The sequence below is a fragment of the Prunus mume genome, linkage group LG5 (genome assembly GCF_029339155.1).
Source record: "Prunus mume cultivar Tortuosa linkage group LG5, ASM2933915v1, whole genome shotgun sequence".
Taxonomy (NCBI): domain Eukaryota; kingdom Viridiplantae; phylum Streptophyta; class Magnoliopsida; order Rosales; family Rosaceae; genus Prunus; species Prunus mume.
In genome coordinates this window covers 21,722,541-21,743,662 of record NC_142702.1, presented here as the reverse complement: position 1 = coordinate 21,743,662, position 21,122 = coordinate 21,722,541, and the positions used below count along the sequence as shown (strand labels likewise).

Genomic DNA, 21,122 nt, shown 5'->3' with positions numbered 1-21,122 from the left:
TGATAGGTCACTTTCGGATGCAATTTCTCAGAAAAATGATTTCCTCGTGCCTCTTGATTGCTGGAATGCATTAACAAAACTTGATTTATTGGGAAACAATTTTGTCACGCTTCCGGGATGCATTAGTAACTTCGTCAAGATATTGATTCTTAGATTGCATGGTTGCAAGAGGCTTCGGGAAATTCCAAAAGTGCTTCCACCAAGAGTAGCTTGGTTATACCTGTCTAACTGCACATCATTGTAAAATTTTCCAAAATTAACCCAGTGGGGTCGGTGGCTGGATTTGGTCAATTGCTTTAGCCTATGCATCATTGTTACAAAAAATATTTTTTTGTAACCGAATGCGGCCCAGATAAAGAAAAAGCGGCCAACCCATATGTGTTGTTGGTGACTTGCCTTGTGACTGCAGCTCATGATACTCTCTTCTTGACCAATGAAGAGGGGATGGGCTAGATGGGTTTGTTTTTGTGTGTTTTTGACGGATGAGGCTTTTTTTTTTTTTCAATGCAACAATCAAGTATTTGAATTTTTTTATTTTATGAAATGTTCACCCAAAAAAAAACTAACATGCTATAATATACATTAAAGCAAATAATTTTTATTATTTTAAAAATAACATGTATATAAAATTATATTTATTATAGAGTTCTAGATAGAGTCCTTACATGTTGTGAGAATGATTCCTTTATAGCCTCAAAGATTCCATCGGAGCCCTTAACGAGGCTCTACCAACCTCTTTTAAAGCCCCAACCATTGAGGATGACCTAACAAATTTGGAAATCAGGCCCAATTGTTGCCAACAAGATCCTTGGACCACTAGCCATCTGGTCCAGCCTATTTGGTACAAAATATAAGAAGGAATGCCTTTTATTTTAGGGATGTATAATTGTTCTTAATTAAGAAATCCAAAAAAGAAAAGAAAAAGAAAGGGCTCTCTCAACTCACTCTCTCATGTAGGGCAAGAGAGGCAAGGCAATCACTCGAAATCCTACGTATCATGCAAACTCGTTACTAGACATATTATGTTGTTCAATAATGATTGGTATAATGGTTATTTTTATCTTATTAGCTTTATATAAAAATAAGACTAATATATTTCACCAAAAAGGGGATAATATACAAATAAAATACTGATGAAATTATACAAACGAGGTAAAGTTAAGTGGAAAAGACCCTTAATTTACACACTAATGATTTCATGTTCGAACCTCTATGACACTCTGGTATTGTGTAGGAGAAACCTCCATTTTTTGCGTTAATAATTTAGACGGTTGATTGTATTCTAAAAAAGAAGATGTATATGGCATATGGATGGCCGCAGGTCATCCCACTGGAGCAGGGTCAATGCCCTTCTTCCCAAAAGGTCGTATACCTCAAGGTCATCAATCGCTTACTGCTTGTTGTCTCTCCCTCTCACCTTGAGCTCTGGAGCTCTTCCCAGGTATATTTTTTGTGCATATATGCGTGTATTTTCAGTATAGTTTGTGTGTGTACGTAATTATATGGGGGTTTTTCTGTGTTTCCTTTTTATTGAGATGGATATCTTTGCATTAAAGACTCAGATTTGCGATAACTAATCAGGCCGGCTTTATCAACAGCCTAAAATCCACTTGAATAGTAATGCATGAATATTCGGAGTGGCTCCCCCAGTGGAGTTAAATTAGGGGTCATTATATTGCATGTCAGAAAACTTACTGGTAAAACTACAATTCCTCTTTCAAATGCGTATTGCTCTCTGCTGGACTCTCATTCTCCACTCTCTTTTTCTCATTCTGGAGCTTCTCCACAACTTCCTCCAATGGAGGATCTCCAGGTCTTCGAAAAACTTGTTTGCCGATCTTTATTTCTTGGATCTCTGGTTGGTTCAACACAAACTCCTCACATTGCATGTAACAATGCAACTTATATAGCTGTGTTCTATTGTTTTCCACTTCAGATTCAGAGTCCTTAAATTCTTTGTTTCCCAAGTCATTTTCTGAATCATGATTATCTTCTAAAACAACTTGAGAACTCACGTTGAGGTCCACTGGCATTGATTCTTGTCCGACATCAATCGATGGAGCTTGTTGATTGCTTACTTTACCCTTCAATGTAATGCACAATGGAATCTTGTAGGAACTTGAAAGATTTTCAAAAATAAAAGTTCTCACCCCATCATCATCGGCTATCTCTGTCGGCAATGCAGTTTTCATTACTTCATATATAACTTTCATAGTTATCTCATACTCATTTGGGTCCACATTCACAATGTTGTACACTTTCTTCTGAATCTCCTCCAATGTAATTTTATCTGAAACGAGTACTCTTTTAGTTTTGCAATTTTCGTACATTGAGTTAACCCACCTCCCATCATACTTAATTAAAATTGTCAATCTAGACATTTCACTGAAAAATAAACCAAAAGAAAAAGTTAATAAAAAAAATAGCAGACACATTCACTAAACAAGATTCTTACCCTAGAATGTCGACATGAAAAAATAAAATTGAAAAAGCTATTTAGCTATGGAACAAAAATAAAATTAGAAAAGCTAGTTAGCTATGAAACAAAAATGAAATTAAAAGATAGCAGAGATATGATATGTCTACGATGAGATCAAATATAAACTTTATATTACGTACAAAGTTGAATGTAAAAGTATTAACGAAGCACAACATCATACTCTATAGCAAAGCCCATGTCTGCTTGCTCCTTTCCAATAATATGCAATCTGCACAGAGGCATATACAAAATCTAATTTTCCTTTTTTAACTACCAGTCAAAACCAAAGAAGATTCATGACAAGGCACTCCCATGAACCTTGCCCTAACAAATGACATGCTAAAAGGCTAAAGAAGCAAAACAAAAACGAGAATACATATTATAGCATACGGAGTTTTTAAAACTTGTTCTAAGTTGGAAAAAAGAAAAGAAAAGCTGCATAAAGAAGAAGAAGATGAAATAATACGTACCCTTGAGTTAACAACGTTGTAGGTCTTGTTTCCCATTGTGTCCAGAATCCCAACAGAATAAGTGCAGCAACAACAACAACAACAACAAGAAATATTACTACGACCGACAAGTTGCAGTAGTTGTTGGACAATTTGCCAATCCCAACGAACGAGCTTTTTGTGATTTAATTCTATTCCCATCAATGACGATCCTTCTGGGACACCTTGTTCCTCCCACGAAATTGTTCATCAAGTTGTCAAAACCAACTTGTTTGGTTTCTGATGCTGAGATCGAATTATTTTTAATGATCAAGATATCCATCGGTCTCAACGAAAAAATACTTCTACACAATGAAAAATAGCAGAAGAATGAGAATATGATAAAATAAAAAAAGGGACGAGAGGAACTGACAAGGATAAAAGTTTAGAAAGAGAACCAACAAAAAATCCTTCGAACAATGAATGGAAACCAATGCAATAAAAAACAATTTGAGACGAAGAACTCACAGAAAATCGTTACGGGATTATATCTAAAGGAATATGATCGCGGAACGCAACGAAGACGTTGTGATGGGGTTAGCTTTGTCGGCTAGTGCTGCGGGTGGGGTGAGAGCTGAGAGAGAGAGGAGACAAAGAAGAAAGAGGAGGGGAGAATATGGAGGGAGAAACAGAGATCGATAGACGCGCAAGAATAATATGTTTTTAATTTAAAATAATTAGGTGGTCAACACGCACAGACGCATGCAAGTTCGGTATTTCAAAAGGCCCATTCTTTTTGACTTAGGGCTCTCCTTTTTCATTATTTATACTGGCCCTTGGCAATTGGTGTTTTTTAAATGTTTTCTTATTTTATTTGTGAGCAATGTTTTCAAAGGCGAGGTGTATAGGCGATGCGTTTTTAGTAGCGCTATGCGAGGCGTAAGCCTTTTGAATATTAAATTATTTTAATAAGAAAAATTTAGGAATAATACAATACGATTAAATTGTACAACTAAATCTTATTCAATCATAACAATCTTTTTAAATATAATCAAATATAAGTAATTATTGTCATTCAAAACATAATAATTAATCCCAAAACATAAAATATTTATTCAACATTAAAACAAAAACATAATTCACTCTTCCCACTCCTCAACACTAATATCCACTACAAGAAAACAGGCCTTCTGTGACCAAATTTTACGCGACGCTGAAAATTTCGTCACCTTTGGCTTGTATAAGTGAGAAAATTTTGCAAGTTGTCACCTAAACATCTTGAAAGGACCTAACAAAATTTTCACTCCATCTTCGTCACATTATAATTTTGGTGTCATCACAAATTACATAGCGGGAAATCTTGGCGCCCAATGTTTTACTAAATATGACGAATAATGCACATTCATCACAGGGCATGAGAGTGAGGATTGAAAATTTTAGGGCCCGTTTGGTAATGTTTTTAGAGCCTGTTTTTTGTTTTTGTTTCCTGTTTTCACAAATACACGTTCGGTGCATCGTTTTCGTTTTCCCTCACAAAACATTTTCTGAAAACAAATCGACTTTGTGAATAAAAGTTGAAAACGAAAAAAAGTTGTTTTCAGTGTTTTCTGAAGACACAAGAATGCATCCCATCAACAACTCTAGCTCTTTCTTGTGACAATTGATAAACCCACCAACAAGAACAACACCCATCTTCTTCGACCCAAAATAACACAAATCTGAGAACTAAGAAAAAAAAATACAGAGGAAGAAGAAAACAAAAGAAAAACACAGACAGGAAGAAGAACCACCGCATACCTAGCTCAACCACCATAATCACCCAATCAAACCACCACAACCATTAATTAGTGGAACGAGAGAGAGAGAGAGAGAGAGAGAGAGAGAGAGAGATGTGTGGGTGCATGGGATTCATGTCACGGAAGGAAGGAAGAATGGGTGCAGCTTGGGAAGGAAAGGAAGAAGAAAAGGGGAAGAAAGAAGGAAACATGAAAAAAAGAGAAACATACTTGTGAAGCAAAAGAAGAAGAAAAGAGGAGGAAAGAGAGAAAAGGAGAACAAGAAGAAAAAAAGAAAGAAAAAAAAAGGAGATAAGATAGTTTTTGTGCTTTAATTTTTTTTCATTGTTTATAATAATTTTAGCCTATAAAAATATCATAATTAAAAAAAAATTAGAACTGAAATTAGCAAAAATACACCTGAAAAACAGTTGTACTACAAGATACGTTTTCATTGTTTTTGTTTTCTAATTAATTTACTAGACGCATTTTCATTTCCTGAAAATGCAAATTTGTTTTCTTGTTTTCATTATCTGAAAATACTCTCAGAAAACATTCTCCGAAAACGTTACTAGACAGGCCCTTATTGGGTGAAGATTGGCAGCGTCACTTATGGCCCAAATTATAAAAAAATAAAAACAAAACCTAACGCTTCATTCAACGTAAGTCAAATGCTTCATCGTCATCTACACTAGCTACGTTCTCATCCACAAACCACCGGCGACAACGACCACTCCTCCTCTCCGATGACGACGACCACTCTCTCTCTCTCTCTCTCTCTCTCTCTCTCTCTTGTATTAGCTGAAACAACCTTTCAAATTTTATTTTGATTTTCAATTGAGTTTCTGATATTGGTTCTCTCTTACTATAAATTTGAAATCTTTAGGCAATTTGGTGAATTGGGTATTAGGGTTTGTGTTAATTTGTATCTGGGTTAGAGAAGTGAATTGGGGCTTTACTTTGGGGTCTTGGGAAAGAGCTGAATCGTTTTTTTCCCCCTTTCAGGAGGTGATACATGAATTGCTACTGAGTTTTGTTGAAGCTGGAGCTAATGTGTTGAGACTAAAAGGAGGGGGGTTTCTTGGACCTGCTTTCTTCCTCACTCAGTTGAGCCATATTAATTCTCCTGCAATGGCTGTTCTATGTATGGCATGCAGTCAGGTATGATTCTTGCAGTACATGGAATGAGAAAAATAAATATATGTTCCTCTTCCTTCTTTTGGAAGCTTTATACAATTGCTTAACAGTTCTTTTGTTCATTTTATTATTTTCTATCTTTTATTATTCATCAATATTGTTGCGGAGGCGTACAACAAGTTGCTTTGCCTGTGTAAAGGGCAGATGTAAGTCTTAGCTGTTTCCCTTTTCTTTTCTTACCATTTCATTTGTTATAGAAGTCTATTAGTGATTTTTAGTGGAGAAAAGATCTGTTTAATCTTAACTCTTGGTTGAAACTACTGTTGTTTAGGTATGGCTTTTGTATGATTGGCTGGGAAATTCCAAATTCAAGTCACAATTCCACTTTTAGGTGGAAGTTGTGTGGTATTTTATTTTGGCAACGAACCATTTATATTTCTTATGCATTGAACTTGTGCTATTTTAGGAGATGCTTTGGTATTGTATGTATGCTATTTTAGTAGAAAGTTCGGTTTATTATTGTTTGTTTTGTGTCCTTCAAATTTTCTTCTCTGTCTCTCTTCCTTTTCTTTTCACTGTAGTGTCTTTAAAGTTGTTAAAAAGAAGGAATTAATTTTTGCATAAAATTCTTGTGTTGTATTGAATATGTTTTGCATCTTTCAGGGCATATTTTGCAGTCAGTTTACTGAGTGTGGTTACTGAGCTCCTGGACAACCCTAAGCAAGATCCTCTGCGCATACTTGGATGCCAAACCCTAACGACCATTTTTCCATAGTCAGGTGATTCACAAGTTACCTTCTCTTGAAAAAAGCTATTGGCATACACTGAGCAGAATGAGAGTTATTTGATCTGCCTAATTAGTTTTTTAATGTCACAAATCTTTAGGCAGACAATGAATTCCCAATGGTAATTTGCCCTTTTATATCTTCTATATCCATTTTTATGACCATTTTTCTTTTTTATGACAGTTGAACCAAAAAGATCCATTCTTTTTGGTTGTCGTTGAGGATCGTTCGCAATTTGGTTCAACTCTTTTTCATCTTGGGACAACATTACTTTCAGTTGTATAAAAATTACATTATAGTTATGAGAAGAAAAAAAGACATGTAGTTGAGACTATTGTATATCAAACAACGTAACTATTTTGGTGTAATGGAATGAAATTTGAGTTCAATTTACTTGTGAAACTTTGGGGATCTTGAATGTATTATTTTGCTATATTATACAAGAAAAGAATATAATGGGTAATGGTAGTAATTAAATTGAATGTTGGTCAGATTATATGACAGGACCCGTCCTGAATTTCTAGAAACTCGAGACGAATCTGTGGAAACCCGACATCACCCGATGTCGGGCCCACTCACTAGATCAGTAACCTCCTTTTTCAAAAGGAGTAGAAACGAGACTTTCTGCGAAATTTCGCAGAATCTCCCGTAAATTGAACATTTCCCAAATTTCAACCTGCATAAAACACAATTTAATAACACCAACTGGTAGCATGCACAATATAGCAACATGCAGTTCACATAAATGGCCTCTGGCCTTCTGATAATCCAAAGCAAACTACCAACCACGCAATCAACATAAAATAACTTCCCCAAGCATCCAACCCGTGAGGTTTTAACCTCCTATCACTATCACAAATAGTTTGGGGCCTCGACCTAAACTGTGCAACAATCCGACAAGGATTTAAAACCTAACTAAATCTAATCCGCTCACTTAGTCCACCGAACAAGCCTCAATTCAACCAAGTTCCAGGACCAACAACGAGGTCCGAACCAATCTCAATATATGAGGCTAAAGTTTAGCCCGCGGCTGCACCTAGTAACCAGGCTACCTACGTACCCTTCCTGAGGGATCAAGCCACACGTAGTTCTTCCGTATCAATCCTGGCTCCTAATATCAAATAAACCATTACAGCCATACAAATTCATACATTATAGGATTTATCCATCACAACTCACCAAACACAATCACATAGCTCCCCTCATACGTCGGGACGTACCCGGCCACGTATGAGGTATGTCAACATGCCGGCTACTCCTACGACACGTGCGACCTCAACACAATATCATATATCTCCCCCCCATACGTCGGGACGCACCCGGCCACATATGGGGTCTATCAACACGCCGGCTACTCCTACGACACGTGCGACCTCAACACAATAACAATATCACCCCTCATATGACGGATGCACCCGCCTCGTATGGGGTCTGTCAACACGCCGGCTACTCCTACGACACGTGCGACCTCAACACAATATCATATATCTACCCCCATACGTCGGGACGCACCCGCCACGTATGGGAGTGCATCAACACACGGCTACTCCTACGACACGCGGCGACCTCAACACAATATCACATTACCCCTCATACGACGGGACGCACCCGGCCTCAGTATGGGGTCCGTCAACACGCCGACTACTCCTACGACACGTGTGACCTCAACACAATAACAATATCACCCCTCATATGACGAGACGCCTGGCCTCGTATGGGAGTCTCAACACGCCGGCTACTCCTACGACACGTGCGACCTCAACACAATAACAATATCACCCTCATACGACGGGAGGCACCCGGCCTCGTATGGGGTCTATCAACACAACGGCTACTCCTACGACATGTGCGACCTCAACACAATAACAATATCACCCCTCATACGACGGGACGCACCCGGCCTTGTATGGGGTCCAACACGCCGGCTACTCTTACGACACGTGCGACCTCAACACAATATCACATCACCCCTCGACGACGGACGCACCCGGCCTCGTATGGTCAACACGCCGGCTACTCCTCGACATATGCGACCTCAACACAATAACAATATCACCCCTCATACGACGGGACGCACCCGGCCTCGTATGGGAGTGCATCACGCCGGCTACTCCTACGACACGTGTGACCTCACAAACATATCTCACTGTTCGCTTTGGGCCTGGCTACATTCTCACCAGCCATCTAATCTGTTCGCTTTGGGCCTGGCTACATTCTCACCAGCCCGCACGGTTTAAAGACCTCAACACAATCACAGGACGGTACTTACAATGTAATCAAAATCTGGGGGAGGTACATAGGGTAGTGCGTGTAACACTTGAAACTGACAATCTACACTCTTTTCATACCTTTATAAATACATATTAATGTACATTAATTTCTAATATTGTAAGCACCTCAACGACAATTCACAAGGTGGCACTTATAGTGCCCTCAAGCATCTTTATAAAATCATATATATAATTTCCACTATTGCATAAACCTCAACCCTAGGTATAGCATCCAATACACCCCTTATTAAAATCATCAATTAAAAATCCTAAACTCACCATATCCCTATAACTCGACTAACGGTCAAGACCTAGCTCTACGGTCATTTCAATCTTCCTAGGAAGGTAATACTACCTAGGAAGTCTCACGGACAACCCAGGGTCAAACTACCCAACCTTGGTCAAACGGGCCCGCGGGGCCACGACCTCCAAATTCGATTGAAAGTTCCTATAGGTTCTACTGGTCTAGGACACACGTCCTGCAAGTTTAGTCCAGATCGGTGTCGGATCGCTCACGATCGCACGATCGACGGTTACTAAAACCCTTGCCCTAGGGTTGGCATTTCCGAGTATCCGGGACTCCATTTTGCGATCCGTCGAATCCTACACGATTCTAAGGACTTCTAGATTAACATATTATAACTTGGAGTCAATCCAATGGTCCGAACCTATCGAACCCGGATAACGCATAATAGGCGATATCCGTTTAAGACTTAAACGACGTCCAAATCGAGATCCACGAAATCCTACGCACTCGTGATAACCTGAGGATCGCATTGGGAAAAAATTCCCCTCAGCTCACGGTGCCCTGCGCCGCCACACGCGCCGGCTCGTGGTGTCCAAAGCGATATCGCATCGCCGGAAAACTTCCAAATCGAGAGCCAAGCCTACTACCCTAGGTAATACACCTAATTTGGAGTCACTTTTGTTCTTGGACGTACCCCAAAAACTAACCGAAAGTGGCCGGAATCTCATCCCAAAATCCGACCGAAACCCAATTAGTAAATCGAATTGCCTATGCTACAAATTGATCAATTCCTACCCAACAGGCAGCTAGAGCTCGGAAAATAGATGAGAAAGCATACCTTGATCGCAAGATTTGGTGGCCGGAATCACCGGAACAAGCTCAGAAAAATCTGGTAAAACCGCCGTTTTTCGCAATTTCCAGAGTATCGCTGCGCCGTCGGAAAACAGCGGGAAGGACGCAAGTCGCTGGTCATTTGGGACCGGTCCGACCCGGGTGGTGAGAGAGAGAGAGAGAGAGAGAGAGAGAGAGAGAGAGAGATGAGGGCAAATCTGTCTTTTTATGAAAAATCCCTTTTCCAAATAATTACGATTGTGCCACCGAGTTTCATTCGATCGTAACTCTCTCGTTACAACTCCGATTCGAGCCTACTTCGTGTCTATGGACTCATCTCACCGTGCTCTGCGCAACAGTACAGCCGGAATTCCCAAATTCCTTCCGGATAAGAAATGACCAAATTACTCCTATCCCAAGGGTAAATTCGTAATTCCACTCAAATTAATTAAAACCTGGTATAAATTTGGAGTCGGGGTGTTACATTGTATGTGAGACGTACACTGTCACAATTTTCATAAATATATGAGGAACAAGTCCCACAATTTTCATAAATATATGAGGAACAACTCCCCACTGACGCTTGTGAAATGTGACCAATGCGGCTTGTCACCTATAGATACAATAAGTGACGAAAGATGCCTTGTGCAAAGGTACTATATGTGACAAAACATTCGTCACATATAGAACCTGTATGTGACGAATCGTAAATTTGTCACGTCAAACAATCTGTGACAGGGTATAGGTGATTTAACCTTGTGACGCGAAAATGCGTCACATATTGTCAATTGTGACGAATTTACATGTTTAAGTGACGACTACTCGTCTTCACAGAAGGCCTATTTTCTTGTAGTGATAATTCAAACTAGCATCATTATCATATTGATCAACTGTATCAATATGAAAAGGATATTTCTCACTATCAAATGTTGAAGGATCTTTATCTATCTCATCATCTTCATCCATAAGCATCGCTCTTATGGACTTGCTTTTAACTTTCCTCTTACCTGTACATATGAACAATGAATTAAAATTATAAAATTTAATGGTAATGAATCAAACACTAATTGTAACTTTCACTCCATGATTTACTTTCCATACTTACTTGAGGTTTCACCATCTTTTCTCTTTTTTGAAGCTAACGAGGAAAGAAGAACATTATCGTCAAGAATAAGATCATCATCAATAATAGGATCTTGAGTACTAGAATGGACAATAGGCTCTTGAGTCCTAACATGAATATTCCCTCGCTCTTGAGTCCTAGGATCACCAATAGGCTCCACAAAAATAGGCACTCGAGTATGTAGATCAGTTTCATAAGGTTCAGTGGGCATATTTCTGATGACATCAACATCATATAATTCTTGAGAATTAAGCCAAATAAGATCAGTTGGTAGAATTGGTTCTTCAACCTCAGCTATCCATTCATCATCGGACTCAATTTCATTCACCAATATTGGATCAATCTTTGACCTCCTTCTAATACTTCTCTCTCATAGTGCCGTATTATACTTCACATATACTAAAGCATTAAGCTTTTGATGTTCAAGTCTATTTCTTTTCTTTGTATGAATCTAAAATGAATATAAACATACAAAATTAGATTTAGAAGCATCAAAATTTGAACAATAAATTAACATAAGAACTTTACCTGCTTAAATGTGCTCCAATTCCTCTCACACCCAGATGCACTACAAGTAAGGCTAAGGACCCGAATAGCAAACTTTGTCAACTCAGGTGTGTCCCTTCCAAAACGCTTCCACCAATTTGCTAAAAAAAACAAAACAAATCCATTTAATTATGTTTAACATTTATTTCAAATGTTCATTATACTCGAATGAAAATGAAAAAGTAAAGATTATAACTTGGAGTTCATAGTTTCCTTGAATTCACAACAAGACGACTTCCAACCTCTCCTTTTGCCTCATCATACAAGTCCAACTGGATATCAGCAGCCATACGATCCTCAAAAGACAACATCTTAGTCATGCAATCTTCCAATCCCTTCCTCACTTCATTAGCATTAGAAAAGGTTTCTTCGTAACGCAATTGAGGGTTCAAATAATAACCAGCAGCATGTAAAGGTTGATGGAGTTGTGGGCCCCATCTTTCGTCTATTCTTCTCCAAATTGGTTTATGGAATCAGATGCATCAATAGATTTCAAAAACCAAGTACCTGTTGGGCTATTCACAAGAAAGTTTATTAGTACTCTATTTTTACCATTAGTCCAACCATCAGACATAATAGTACATCCATAATCTGCCTAAGCTTTCTTATGTTCTTCCATCATTGTATTAATGTTGCTAACTTCTTCCTTAAGGATCCAAGTCTTCAGCTCATGCATTGATGGAGGCTTAAATCCTACACCATATGCGGCAATCCCTTCCACCATAGGTAGCCAAAATGGATCATTTACAATATTAAATGGGAGTGCTCTAGAGAAGAAAAAACGACCAATCTTTCGACAAACTTCCTTTCTTTCTTCTTGTTTGTATGCTGAATTTAATGTACTTTGCCGAGCTTCTAATGACAAATCTATCCATTGGTCCATTTGATTTAGGTTGTGCTCTAAGAGCCTCATCAACTGCAGCACTCCTAGTACCAGGGATTCCATATTCTTCATCCAACGAAGTTTCCATACTCTGAGCCCTCCTCCTGGACCATCCCCAATCCCTCTAAGCATTTCATTTTTCTTTCTTTTTTCAAGCTGAAGATTTTTCAAAGTTGCGGCACACTCTTTTTTCACATGCTCAGGAACTTTCTTACATGGTTGCATACCATGATGAGTTTGACCTAAATGATGCTTAAGTCTAGAAATTCCTCCACTGCATCTTTGATCACAAAATGCGCATCTCAAGTATTTTTCCCCCTCTATTTCTTTTGCATACTTCCACGCAGGATCTTTTCTATTCATATCTATAAAACAATACCATTAATATTTCTAAGATACAAGTGTGATGCATGTACATCAAATTTCTACTATATCACATAAACGAATAAGATAACTAGTATATTTATATAAAAAATGTGAAAAAAAATTATGCGAAACTTCAAATTACAGTTTATTACAGTCAAATTATATAAGTATGATGCATGTACATCAAAAAAAAAAAAAGACTTACTTGCAGTCGAAAGATGAAGAGAATTCTTGAAATTGATGGAGTTATCTGGTAAGGGTAGAAATTAGGGTTGTACACGTACTATAAAATATATATATATGTATATATAGTCCATGTGTTAATATATTAATTCAGAGAAAGAAAAAAAAAAAAAAAAAAAAAGGTAAGTACAAAAGCTACAGCCGGTTGGAGTTAGGAGAAAAAAAAGATATTAATTCTTGCCTTAAGTTTATTACAATAAAGGTAAGGAAAAAAAACTGAAACTTGCGTTTTTTATTTTTTCAACACACTCCAAGTGAAACGACATTGTTTCACCCTAAGATTGTTTTTAAAGCACTGCAATCAAAACGACGTCGTTACATTACAAACCTAAAAAAAAAAAAAAAATCGAGTCATCTTCCTCGCAGAAAATTTGCAGACTCTCAATTTCTTCCGATTCAGAAGTTTCTAGATCTAGTACACCTTGCTCCGCCTGGCCACACCTTGCAACGCCTTCTCACGCTTTCCCAGAGCTAAACGTGCAACTCGCAAAGCAGCCGACCGCCTCAAGCATTTTCCTCCCGTCTCGCGCCGACACGCACGAAGGCAAGCCTTTGAAAACATTGTTTGTGAGTGAGAGAAAGTGGGGGTGAAAGATGTTAGAATCCATGAGAGAGGATTGCAGAGCTAAGAAAGCTAGAATTTGTGAGTGAGAGAAACCAAAGAAGAAAGATCAAAGAGAGATGAAGTAGAATTAGATTATGTTCTTAATGAATGTGATTACAAGAGGGAGTGCTATTTATAGCAACTCAATGACAGCTAATTAATAATAAAACAATAATTAACCCCAAATTATTGATGATGAGGCAGGTCAGCTATTAACATGCCTCTATCGTGTCTTGGCCTCGTTCCATGTTGAACATGATTGTGTTTAGATCAACACCCATGAATCTCACCCCAAGAGCGCCAGTTCTCAAAACTTTAGTCCATTTCATTGCAATCTCAGCTAACGTCAACCGATGGAGCTTGTTGATTGCTTACTTTACCCTTCAATGTAATGCACAATGGAATCTTGTAGGAACTTGAAAGACTTTCAAAAATAAAAGCTCTCACATCATCATCATCGGCTATCTCTATTGGCAATTCAGTTTTCATTACTTCATATATAACTTTCATAGTTATCTCATACTCATTTGGGTCCACATTCACAATGTTGTACACTTTCTTCTGAAGCTCCTCCAATGTAATTTTATCTGAAACGAGTACTCTTTTAGTTTTGCAATTTTCGTACATTGAGTTAACCCACCTCCCATCATACTTAATCAAAATTGTCAATCTAGACATTTCACTGAAAAATAAACCAAAAGAAAAAGTTAATTAAAAAAAAAGCAGACACATTCACTAAACAAGATTCTTACCCTAGAATGTCGACATGAAAAAATAAAACTGAAAAAGCTATTTAGCTATGGAACAAAAATGAAATTAGAAAAGCTAGTTAGCTATGAAACAAAAATGAAATTAAAAGATAGCAGAGATATGATATGTCTACGATGAGATCAAATATAAACTTTATATTACGTACTAAGTTGAATGTAAAAGTATTAACGAAGCACAACATCATACTCTATAGCAAAGCCCATGTCTGCTTGCTCCTTTCCAATAATATGCAATCTGCACAGAGGCATATACAAAATCTAATTTTCCTTTTTTAACTACCAGTCAAAACCAAAGAAGATTCATGACAAGGCACTCCCATGAACCTTGCCCTAACAAATGACATGCTAAAAGGCTAAAGAAGCAAAACAAAAACGAGAATACATATTATAGCATACGGAGTTTTTAAAACTTGTTCTAAGTTGGAAAAAAGAAAAGAAAAGCTGCATAAAGAAGAAGAAGATGAAATAATACGTACCCTTGAGTTAACAACGTTGTAGGTCTTGTTTCCCATTGTGTCCAGAATCCCAACAGAATAAGTGCAGCAACAACAACAACAACAAGAAGAAATATTACTACGACCGACAAGTTGCAGTAGTTGTTGAACAAATTGCCAATGCCAACAGACCAGCTTTTGTCTGATTTAATTTCATTGCGAGCAATGACGATTCTTCTACGCCTCCCTTTTCCTAGCACGAAATTGTTCATCATGTCGTTAAAACCAACTTCTTTGGCTTCTGATGCTGAGATAGAATTATTTGTAACGATCAAGGAATCACTAATTCTCTGCCTTCTCCTCACCCTCCTCAGGGTCGTCTCCATCGGTCCGAAAGACAAAATACTTCTACACAATGAAAAATAGCAGAAGAATGAGTATATGATAAAATAAAAAAAGGGACGAGAGGAACTGACAAGGATAAAAGTTTAGAAAGAGAACCAAGAAAAAAAGAACATGGATTAAATAAAGATGGTGTTCGCACATGGCCATTGGGCCAAATTATCTCCCTTCTCACTAAGTGCAGCCAGATTCCATTCAGATTATATCTAAAGGAATATGATCGCGGAAAGCAAAGAAGACGCGTTGTGATGGGGTTAGCTTGGTCGGGGTGAGAGCTGAGAGAGAGAGGAGACAAAGAAGAAAGAGGAGGGGAGAAGACGGAGGGAGAAACAGACGCATGCAAGAATAATATGTTTTTAATTTTAAATAATTAGGTTGTACACACACAGACGCATGCAAGTTCGGTATTTCAAAAGTTTCCCAAGGCTCTTTTTGACTTGGGGCTCTCCTTTTTCATTATTTATACTGGCTCCTTGGCAATTGGTGTTTTTTAAATGTTTTATTATTTTATTTTAGAGTTTAAAAAGAGGCAAAAAGTATAAATTCCTTTACATATGTGACTCAAAACACAGGATTCTGGAAGGGAGAGACTTTCTAATGCACCAAACATGGGTGAGTCTTTGCCAAACTTAATTTCCTCCTGCTGAACTACAGTGTGAACCCTTGAAATTGCCACCGTTTTCCAGAAGTAAATTTCCTTTCCAGTGAGAATGAATTTGAGATCAAAATTCCTTTTAAGAGATGATAATGTTTCATTCTTATTCATTCGAATGATATTTTTTTTTTTTTTAATTATGAGTATGTGTAACTAATTTTCTATTGCTTAGGCGAGGTCATAAGCCTTAGTATGAATATGTAATTTTATTAATTTACTTATGAATGGATGCATGTTTGCTTTGAATTACTAATCACTGCGTTTAATACTATCTATTTATTTTAATGACTGATTACCATTAGGATATGTAGACAAGTAATTTGATGTAATTTCTGTTGGAACATCACCTTGAAATTGTGGATGGCTTCTTGTGATTAGTAATTATAAGTTCACTTAAGGCGAACATCACGCTCTTAAGGGTTGAATGGTTTTTCAAAGGGTCTCTTCATAAAGCTTAATGAGTCTTGCATGTTTATATTTGATCTGAACATCACAAATGGATTGCATGATAGATATATGTTTTCGCTTGAACATCACAAGGTAAATATGCATTAGGAAAACCTAACCTTCAAAACATATATGTGGGAATTCATAAGTAATTGATAGAATTGCATAGGATTGCGATGGTGATGGCTAAACCCTAGTTTTCTCTAAATTGTTAGTCTTTAAAAAGAAAACGTTTTTCTTCTTTGTTGTTATTATTTCCCAACTTTCAGATTTCTTTTACAGTTAATTTAATCATTTGAAATTCATAAACTTCAAATCTTTGATAAAATCTATTTTAGTTATTAATTAAGAGTTAGTTTAATTACAAATTAGTCAAACAATCTTTGGGGACAACGACCTTGCTTGAGCACTTATACTACAATTACCTTGTATTCTTGCAAGTATTTACAGTGATTTTAACCCTATTGAGCAGGTTCTAAAAATCCTATCACTTATGCCACTGCCATTTACTTCAAAGAGGCCTTTGTGCACACGAACAGCCTCATGCTCTCTATATGCCACAAGAGAAGAAAAAGCCACCCAATCTGGTGGTGAAGTGAGGCTTTCTTGTGATGGAAGAACATGGTTTCTGTTATCAGCACCGGAGAGATGTTCTGGTGAGCCTAGAATGGAAATGGAAGCAGCAGATAAAACAGAGAAGAACACAAGTGGAACACCATACTCTTGGGCAATCTCCACTGCCCAATGAGGAGCAAAATCAAGTATATATTAGCCAATCAGGCAAGCTGATCCCCAATGAACTGCTTAATGGGTTGTTGCAGGTGATCATATGCAACCTTCAATTGGTCAATTTTACAAAAGGGACGTCCCACAGTTGCCTCGGCGCAGTGGCAAGAGGTCGACATCCAAAGCAGGAAGTGGAATGGGGACTAGTTGTATAAAGGGTTGTAAATCAGGTGAGATTTTGGGGAGCCTGTGGATGTTTTTTGGGGTGGATATGTAGGAGACATGAACTTTGGCTTTTGCTAAGGCTATGGAAAGTCGAAAGAAAGGGATCATATGGCCAAAGCACTACTACAAAAAGTGAAAAAGACGACCAGAAAAACACGACGGTCTAAGTGAAAACCGTCGTCGTTTTTTAAAAGACGACGGTTTTATAAAACCGCCGTGTAATAACACCTTAGACAACTAAAAAATGGAGATTCAAATGGCTGTTCCTAAAACACGACGTACTTAATTAAAAAACCGACGTCTTATTGAAATAGGATTTTCAAGTGGTAAAATCATGGCCAACATATAACGGCTGAAGTTATGAACTGACCGACGTAGAAAGTAAAGACGACGATTTCAAAAAAAGCCGCGTTTTACCCATAAATTAACACGACCAAGTTTCGTATAAGGCGCGTATAATTACAAATAAATCCACGGCGGTAAAATACAAAATACCGCCGTATTAAATTAATGTACAACTACGGCAAAGGTAAATATAACGATGTCTTTCTCGTATTTCTACGACGATATCTTTAAATCTTACCAAGTTGGGGTTTTCATTTAACGACGTAATATACAATTTAACGTCGTATTTGTCCACTTTATACGTCATACATTATATTTAAACCGTCGTCTGAATAAGAATTTTTTTTAACAATTTATTTCTTGGATTTTGTTATCCTACGTCGGTAGATCTACTTAATAACAAGAATTGAAATAACCACGACGGTTTATATAGAAAACCGCCGACATAATCAGATTATTCTGAGATCACAAGGGTTAGGAAATCTTACAAGATGGAACTCTGTTGCTCATCATAATCTTACCAGAAGACAATATTTTAGAGGTTAATGATGTATGTGTATTTGTGTCTTTGAGATACACAAACGCACATACACATTAACATCAAAAATTACTTCTGAAATTTGGACGGCAGCCTCAGATTTGCAATCAGAGAGACAATTTTTTGGAAGTGAATGATGTGTGTGCGTTTGTGTATCTACACAAACGCACACACACATCCACATCCAAACAATTGCCTCCTAAAACTTCACGACGGCAGCCACAGATTTGCAATCAGAGAGACAATTTATTGAAAATTGGTGATGTGTGTATGTTTGTGAATCAGATACACAAACATACACACAAACCAACATTCAAACAATTGCCTCCCAAGAGATGAGGTGAGACAGAGAAAGGGGCAAGAAGAAGTTGAAACCCTAATCGAATACTAAAACTGAAAGAACCCGTGAAAAAAAACCCTATTTATAATTAAAAAACCAAATCCACGTCGGTTATATTACGCATAACGACGTTTAACAAAAATAATCCACGTCGGTAAACAAATACATTACGTTGTTTTAGTCTTACTTAAGACGACAAGAAAAGACGACGGTATAACAAAAAACAGTCGTTGTTTTTATATTTTTATTTGATTTAAATCAGTCACCCAGAAAAGAAACTTTACAAATTCTAGAACATTAATTTCCTCGGGAAAAAATTTATAAGGCACTTTTTTGAAAAATAAACTGAAAGAAAAAGGGAAAAAAAATTATATTTATAATTATAAAAATAAAATCCACGTCGGTTATATTACACATAACGACGTTTAAAAATGAATCCACGTCGCGAAAAAAATATTGCGTCGTTTTAGTTTAAAAAAGACGACGGTATAACAACAAACAGTCGTTGATTTTTATATTGGTATTTGATTTAAATCAGTCCCCCAGAAAAGAAACTTTACAAATTCTAGAACTTTAATTTCCTCGGGAAAAAAACTCTATTTATAAGGCACTTTTTTGAAAAATAAACTGAAAGAACAAGGGAAAAAAAATTATATTCATAATTATAAAAATAAAATCCACGTCGGTTATATTACACATAACGACGTTTAAAAATGAATCCACGTCGCGAAAAAATATTGCGTGTTTTAAATTAAAAAAAGACGACGGTATAACAACAAACAATCGTTGTTTTTATATTCGTATTTGATTTAAATCAGTCACCCAAAAAAGAAACTTTACAAATTCTAGAACATTAATTTCCTCGGGAAAAAAAACTCTATTTATAAGGCATTGTTTTTGAAAAATAAACTGAAAGAACAAGGGAAAAAAAATTCTATTTATAATTATAAAAATACAATCCACGTCGGTTATATTACACATAAGACGTTTTAAAAACGAATACACGTCGCGAAAAAAAATACTACGTTGTCTTAGTTTACAAAAAGACGTCGGTAGAACATAAAACCGTCGTTGTTTCAATTTCTTTAACCGTTCTCTTTCTGAAGCCATTTCTACTCTTTATCGCATTCTTGAAAACCCATCTTCTTCTTCAGAAGCTCTACGGATAACCCATCTTCTTCACTAATGCCGATAACTCATCTTGTTCTATCACAAACCTGACGAATCTTCTTAGCCAAGAAAATCGAGTAGAGGCTGATATCTGATCTTGGTTTCTCGAGAAGCGAACTTTCCTTTGTGAGTGGAGGCCAGGCTTGCATCTCTTTTGATGGAAAGCAAGGAGTATTCAGAAGCGCTAAGTCTCCTATCAGGATTAACAAGCTTCCTTTTGTGGACATAGATTTGTTGGAGAAAGACATCCAAATTATTGTCTTCGAGATGTGAGAGAGAGTGTCTTTGAGAGAGGAAGAACTTGGAAACCTAAATGAAAACTGAAACTGAAAGAAAGCGACAAATTTATACAATAAATTTTTAAACCCACGGTCCTTACACAAAACCGCCGTCTATTTACAACATTCCACGTCGGTATATTACAACAAAACGACGTATATTATAAAAATAAACGTCGGTAAATTACAAAAAACAGTCGTGCTAAATATTTCTACCATGACGCGAGATATTGAGTTATCGACTTTTATTTAGGAGTTTACTACGGTGGTACCTACAACACTACTGTCGTATTTATTTACCACGTCCTAAGTTCAAATTATCGTCGTAGTTTGTCTATTAATACGTCGTCGTTCTATGTAAACCGCCGTCTTATTACTATGAAACGGTTTGTATATATATACAACTTTTCGTCTACCTGACTTACACATGCACTGTTTCCAAACCCGAGAAAAATTTCAATCTCCGAGAAAACTTTTCGTCTTTTTCCTTGTCGAGCATCGCTCGAGTATCTCATCGTCTTCCTCTCGTCTTAGTCGTCGCCTCTGAACTTAAACACCAAACTCGAGAAAAGCTTTCATTGCACGCATAAAGGTAAGCTTTCATTTCTCACTATTTTTGTTGCTATTTTGCATGCTCATACGGTTTTTGTTTTGAAAATCTTTTTACCTTTTTTCTGGCGAAAATCATTTTTATTCTTTCCAAGTTTGATAAAATACACAGACAGAGAGGGAAAGTTTCCAACTTTGAACACAACTAATTCAACTAAATAAGACGACGGTAGCTTCTTATTTACGTGGTTAAATATGTAGACCACGACGGTTCGTCAGTCGTCCTAGCGTCGTCTTAAAATTGATCTAAGTTGTTTTTAAAATGACAGGTCAATTTTTTATTTGCTTGTTTAGTTGCAGGTTTGATTTCTCTGAACCATGGTTTTCGTTTTTCCTAATTTGATAAAATACAAAGACAAAGAAAGTAGGGTTTGGTATCTTATATAGACGACGGTATCTTATTATTGACGCCGTGTGAATGTTCATACCACGACGTTATACTAAGATACCGTCGTCTATAAAAGAT

At 37.1% G+C, this 21,122-nt stretch overlaps 3 protein-coding genes and 1 pseudogene across 4 annotated transcripts in view; 1 reads left to right on the top strand and 3 right to left on the bottom strand.

Annotated features, from left to right (window-relative positions):
- The window catches only part of LOC148917336 (putative UDP-rhamnose:rhamnosyltransferase 1), a 71,497-nt pseudogene that overhangs the window by 24,661 nt on the left and 25,714 nt on the right, over positions 1 to 21,122 (bottom strand). The window lies entirely within an intron of this gene.
- Positions 1,295 to 1,614, top strand: LOC103332115 (RIC1-like guanyl-nucleotide exchange factor). Its single transcript, XM_089052406.1, has 2 exons — positions 1,295 to 1,480; positions 1,582 to 1,614. Exons 1-2 carry the CDS (start codon positions 1,295 to 1,297, stop codon positions 1,612 to 1,614), a joined length of 219 nt encoding a protein of 72 aa, XP_088908532.1.
- Positions 3,997 to 11,420, bottom strand: LOC103332116 (uncharacterized). The gene is made up of 3 exons (XM_089053498.1): positions 11,058 to 11,420; positions 10,811 to 10,959; positions 3,997 to 4,076 (listed from the first exon to the last, which is right to left on the bottom strand). Exons 1-3 carry the CDS (start codon positions 11,284 to 11,286, stop codon positions 4,047 to 4,049), a joined length of 408 nt encoding a protein of 135 aa, XP_088909624.1. The 5' UTR covers positions 11,287 to 11,420; the 3' UTR covers positions 3,997 to 4,046.
- LOC103332086 (uncharacterized) lies at positions 13,780 to 15,623 on the bottom strand. The gene is made up of 2 exons (XM_008234778.2): positions 14,964 to 15,623; positions 13,780 to 14,399 (listed from the first exon to the last, which is right to left on the bottom strand). The coding sequence occupies exons 1-2, from the start codon at positions 15,305 to 15,307 to the stop codon at positions 14,054 to 14,056; spliced, it is 690 nt and encodes a 229-aa protein (XP_008233000.2). The 5' UTR covers positions 15,308 to 15,623; the 3' UTR covers positions 13,780 to 14,053.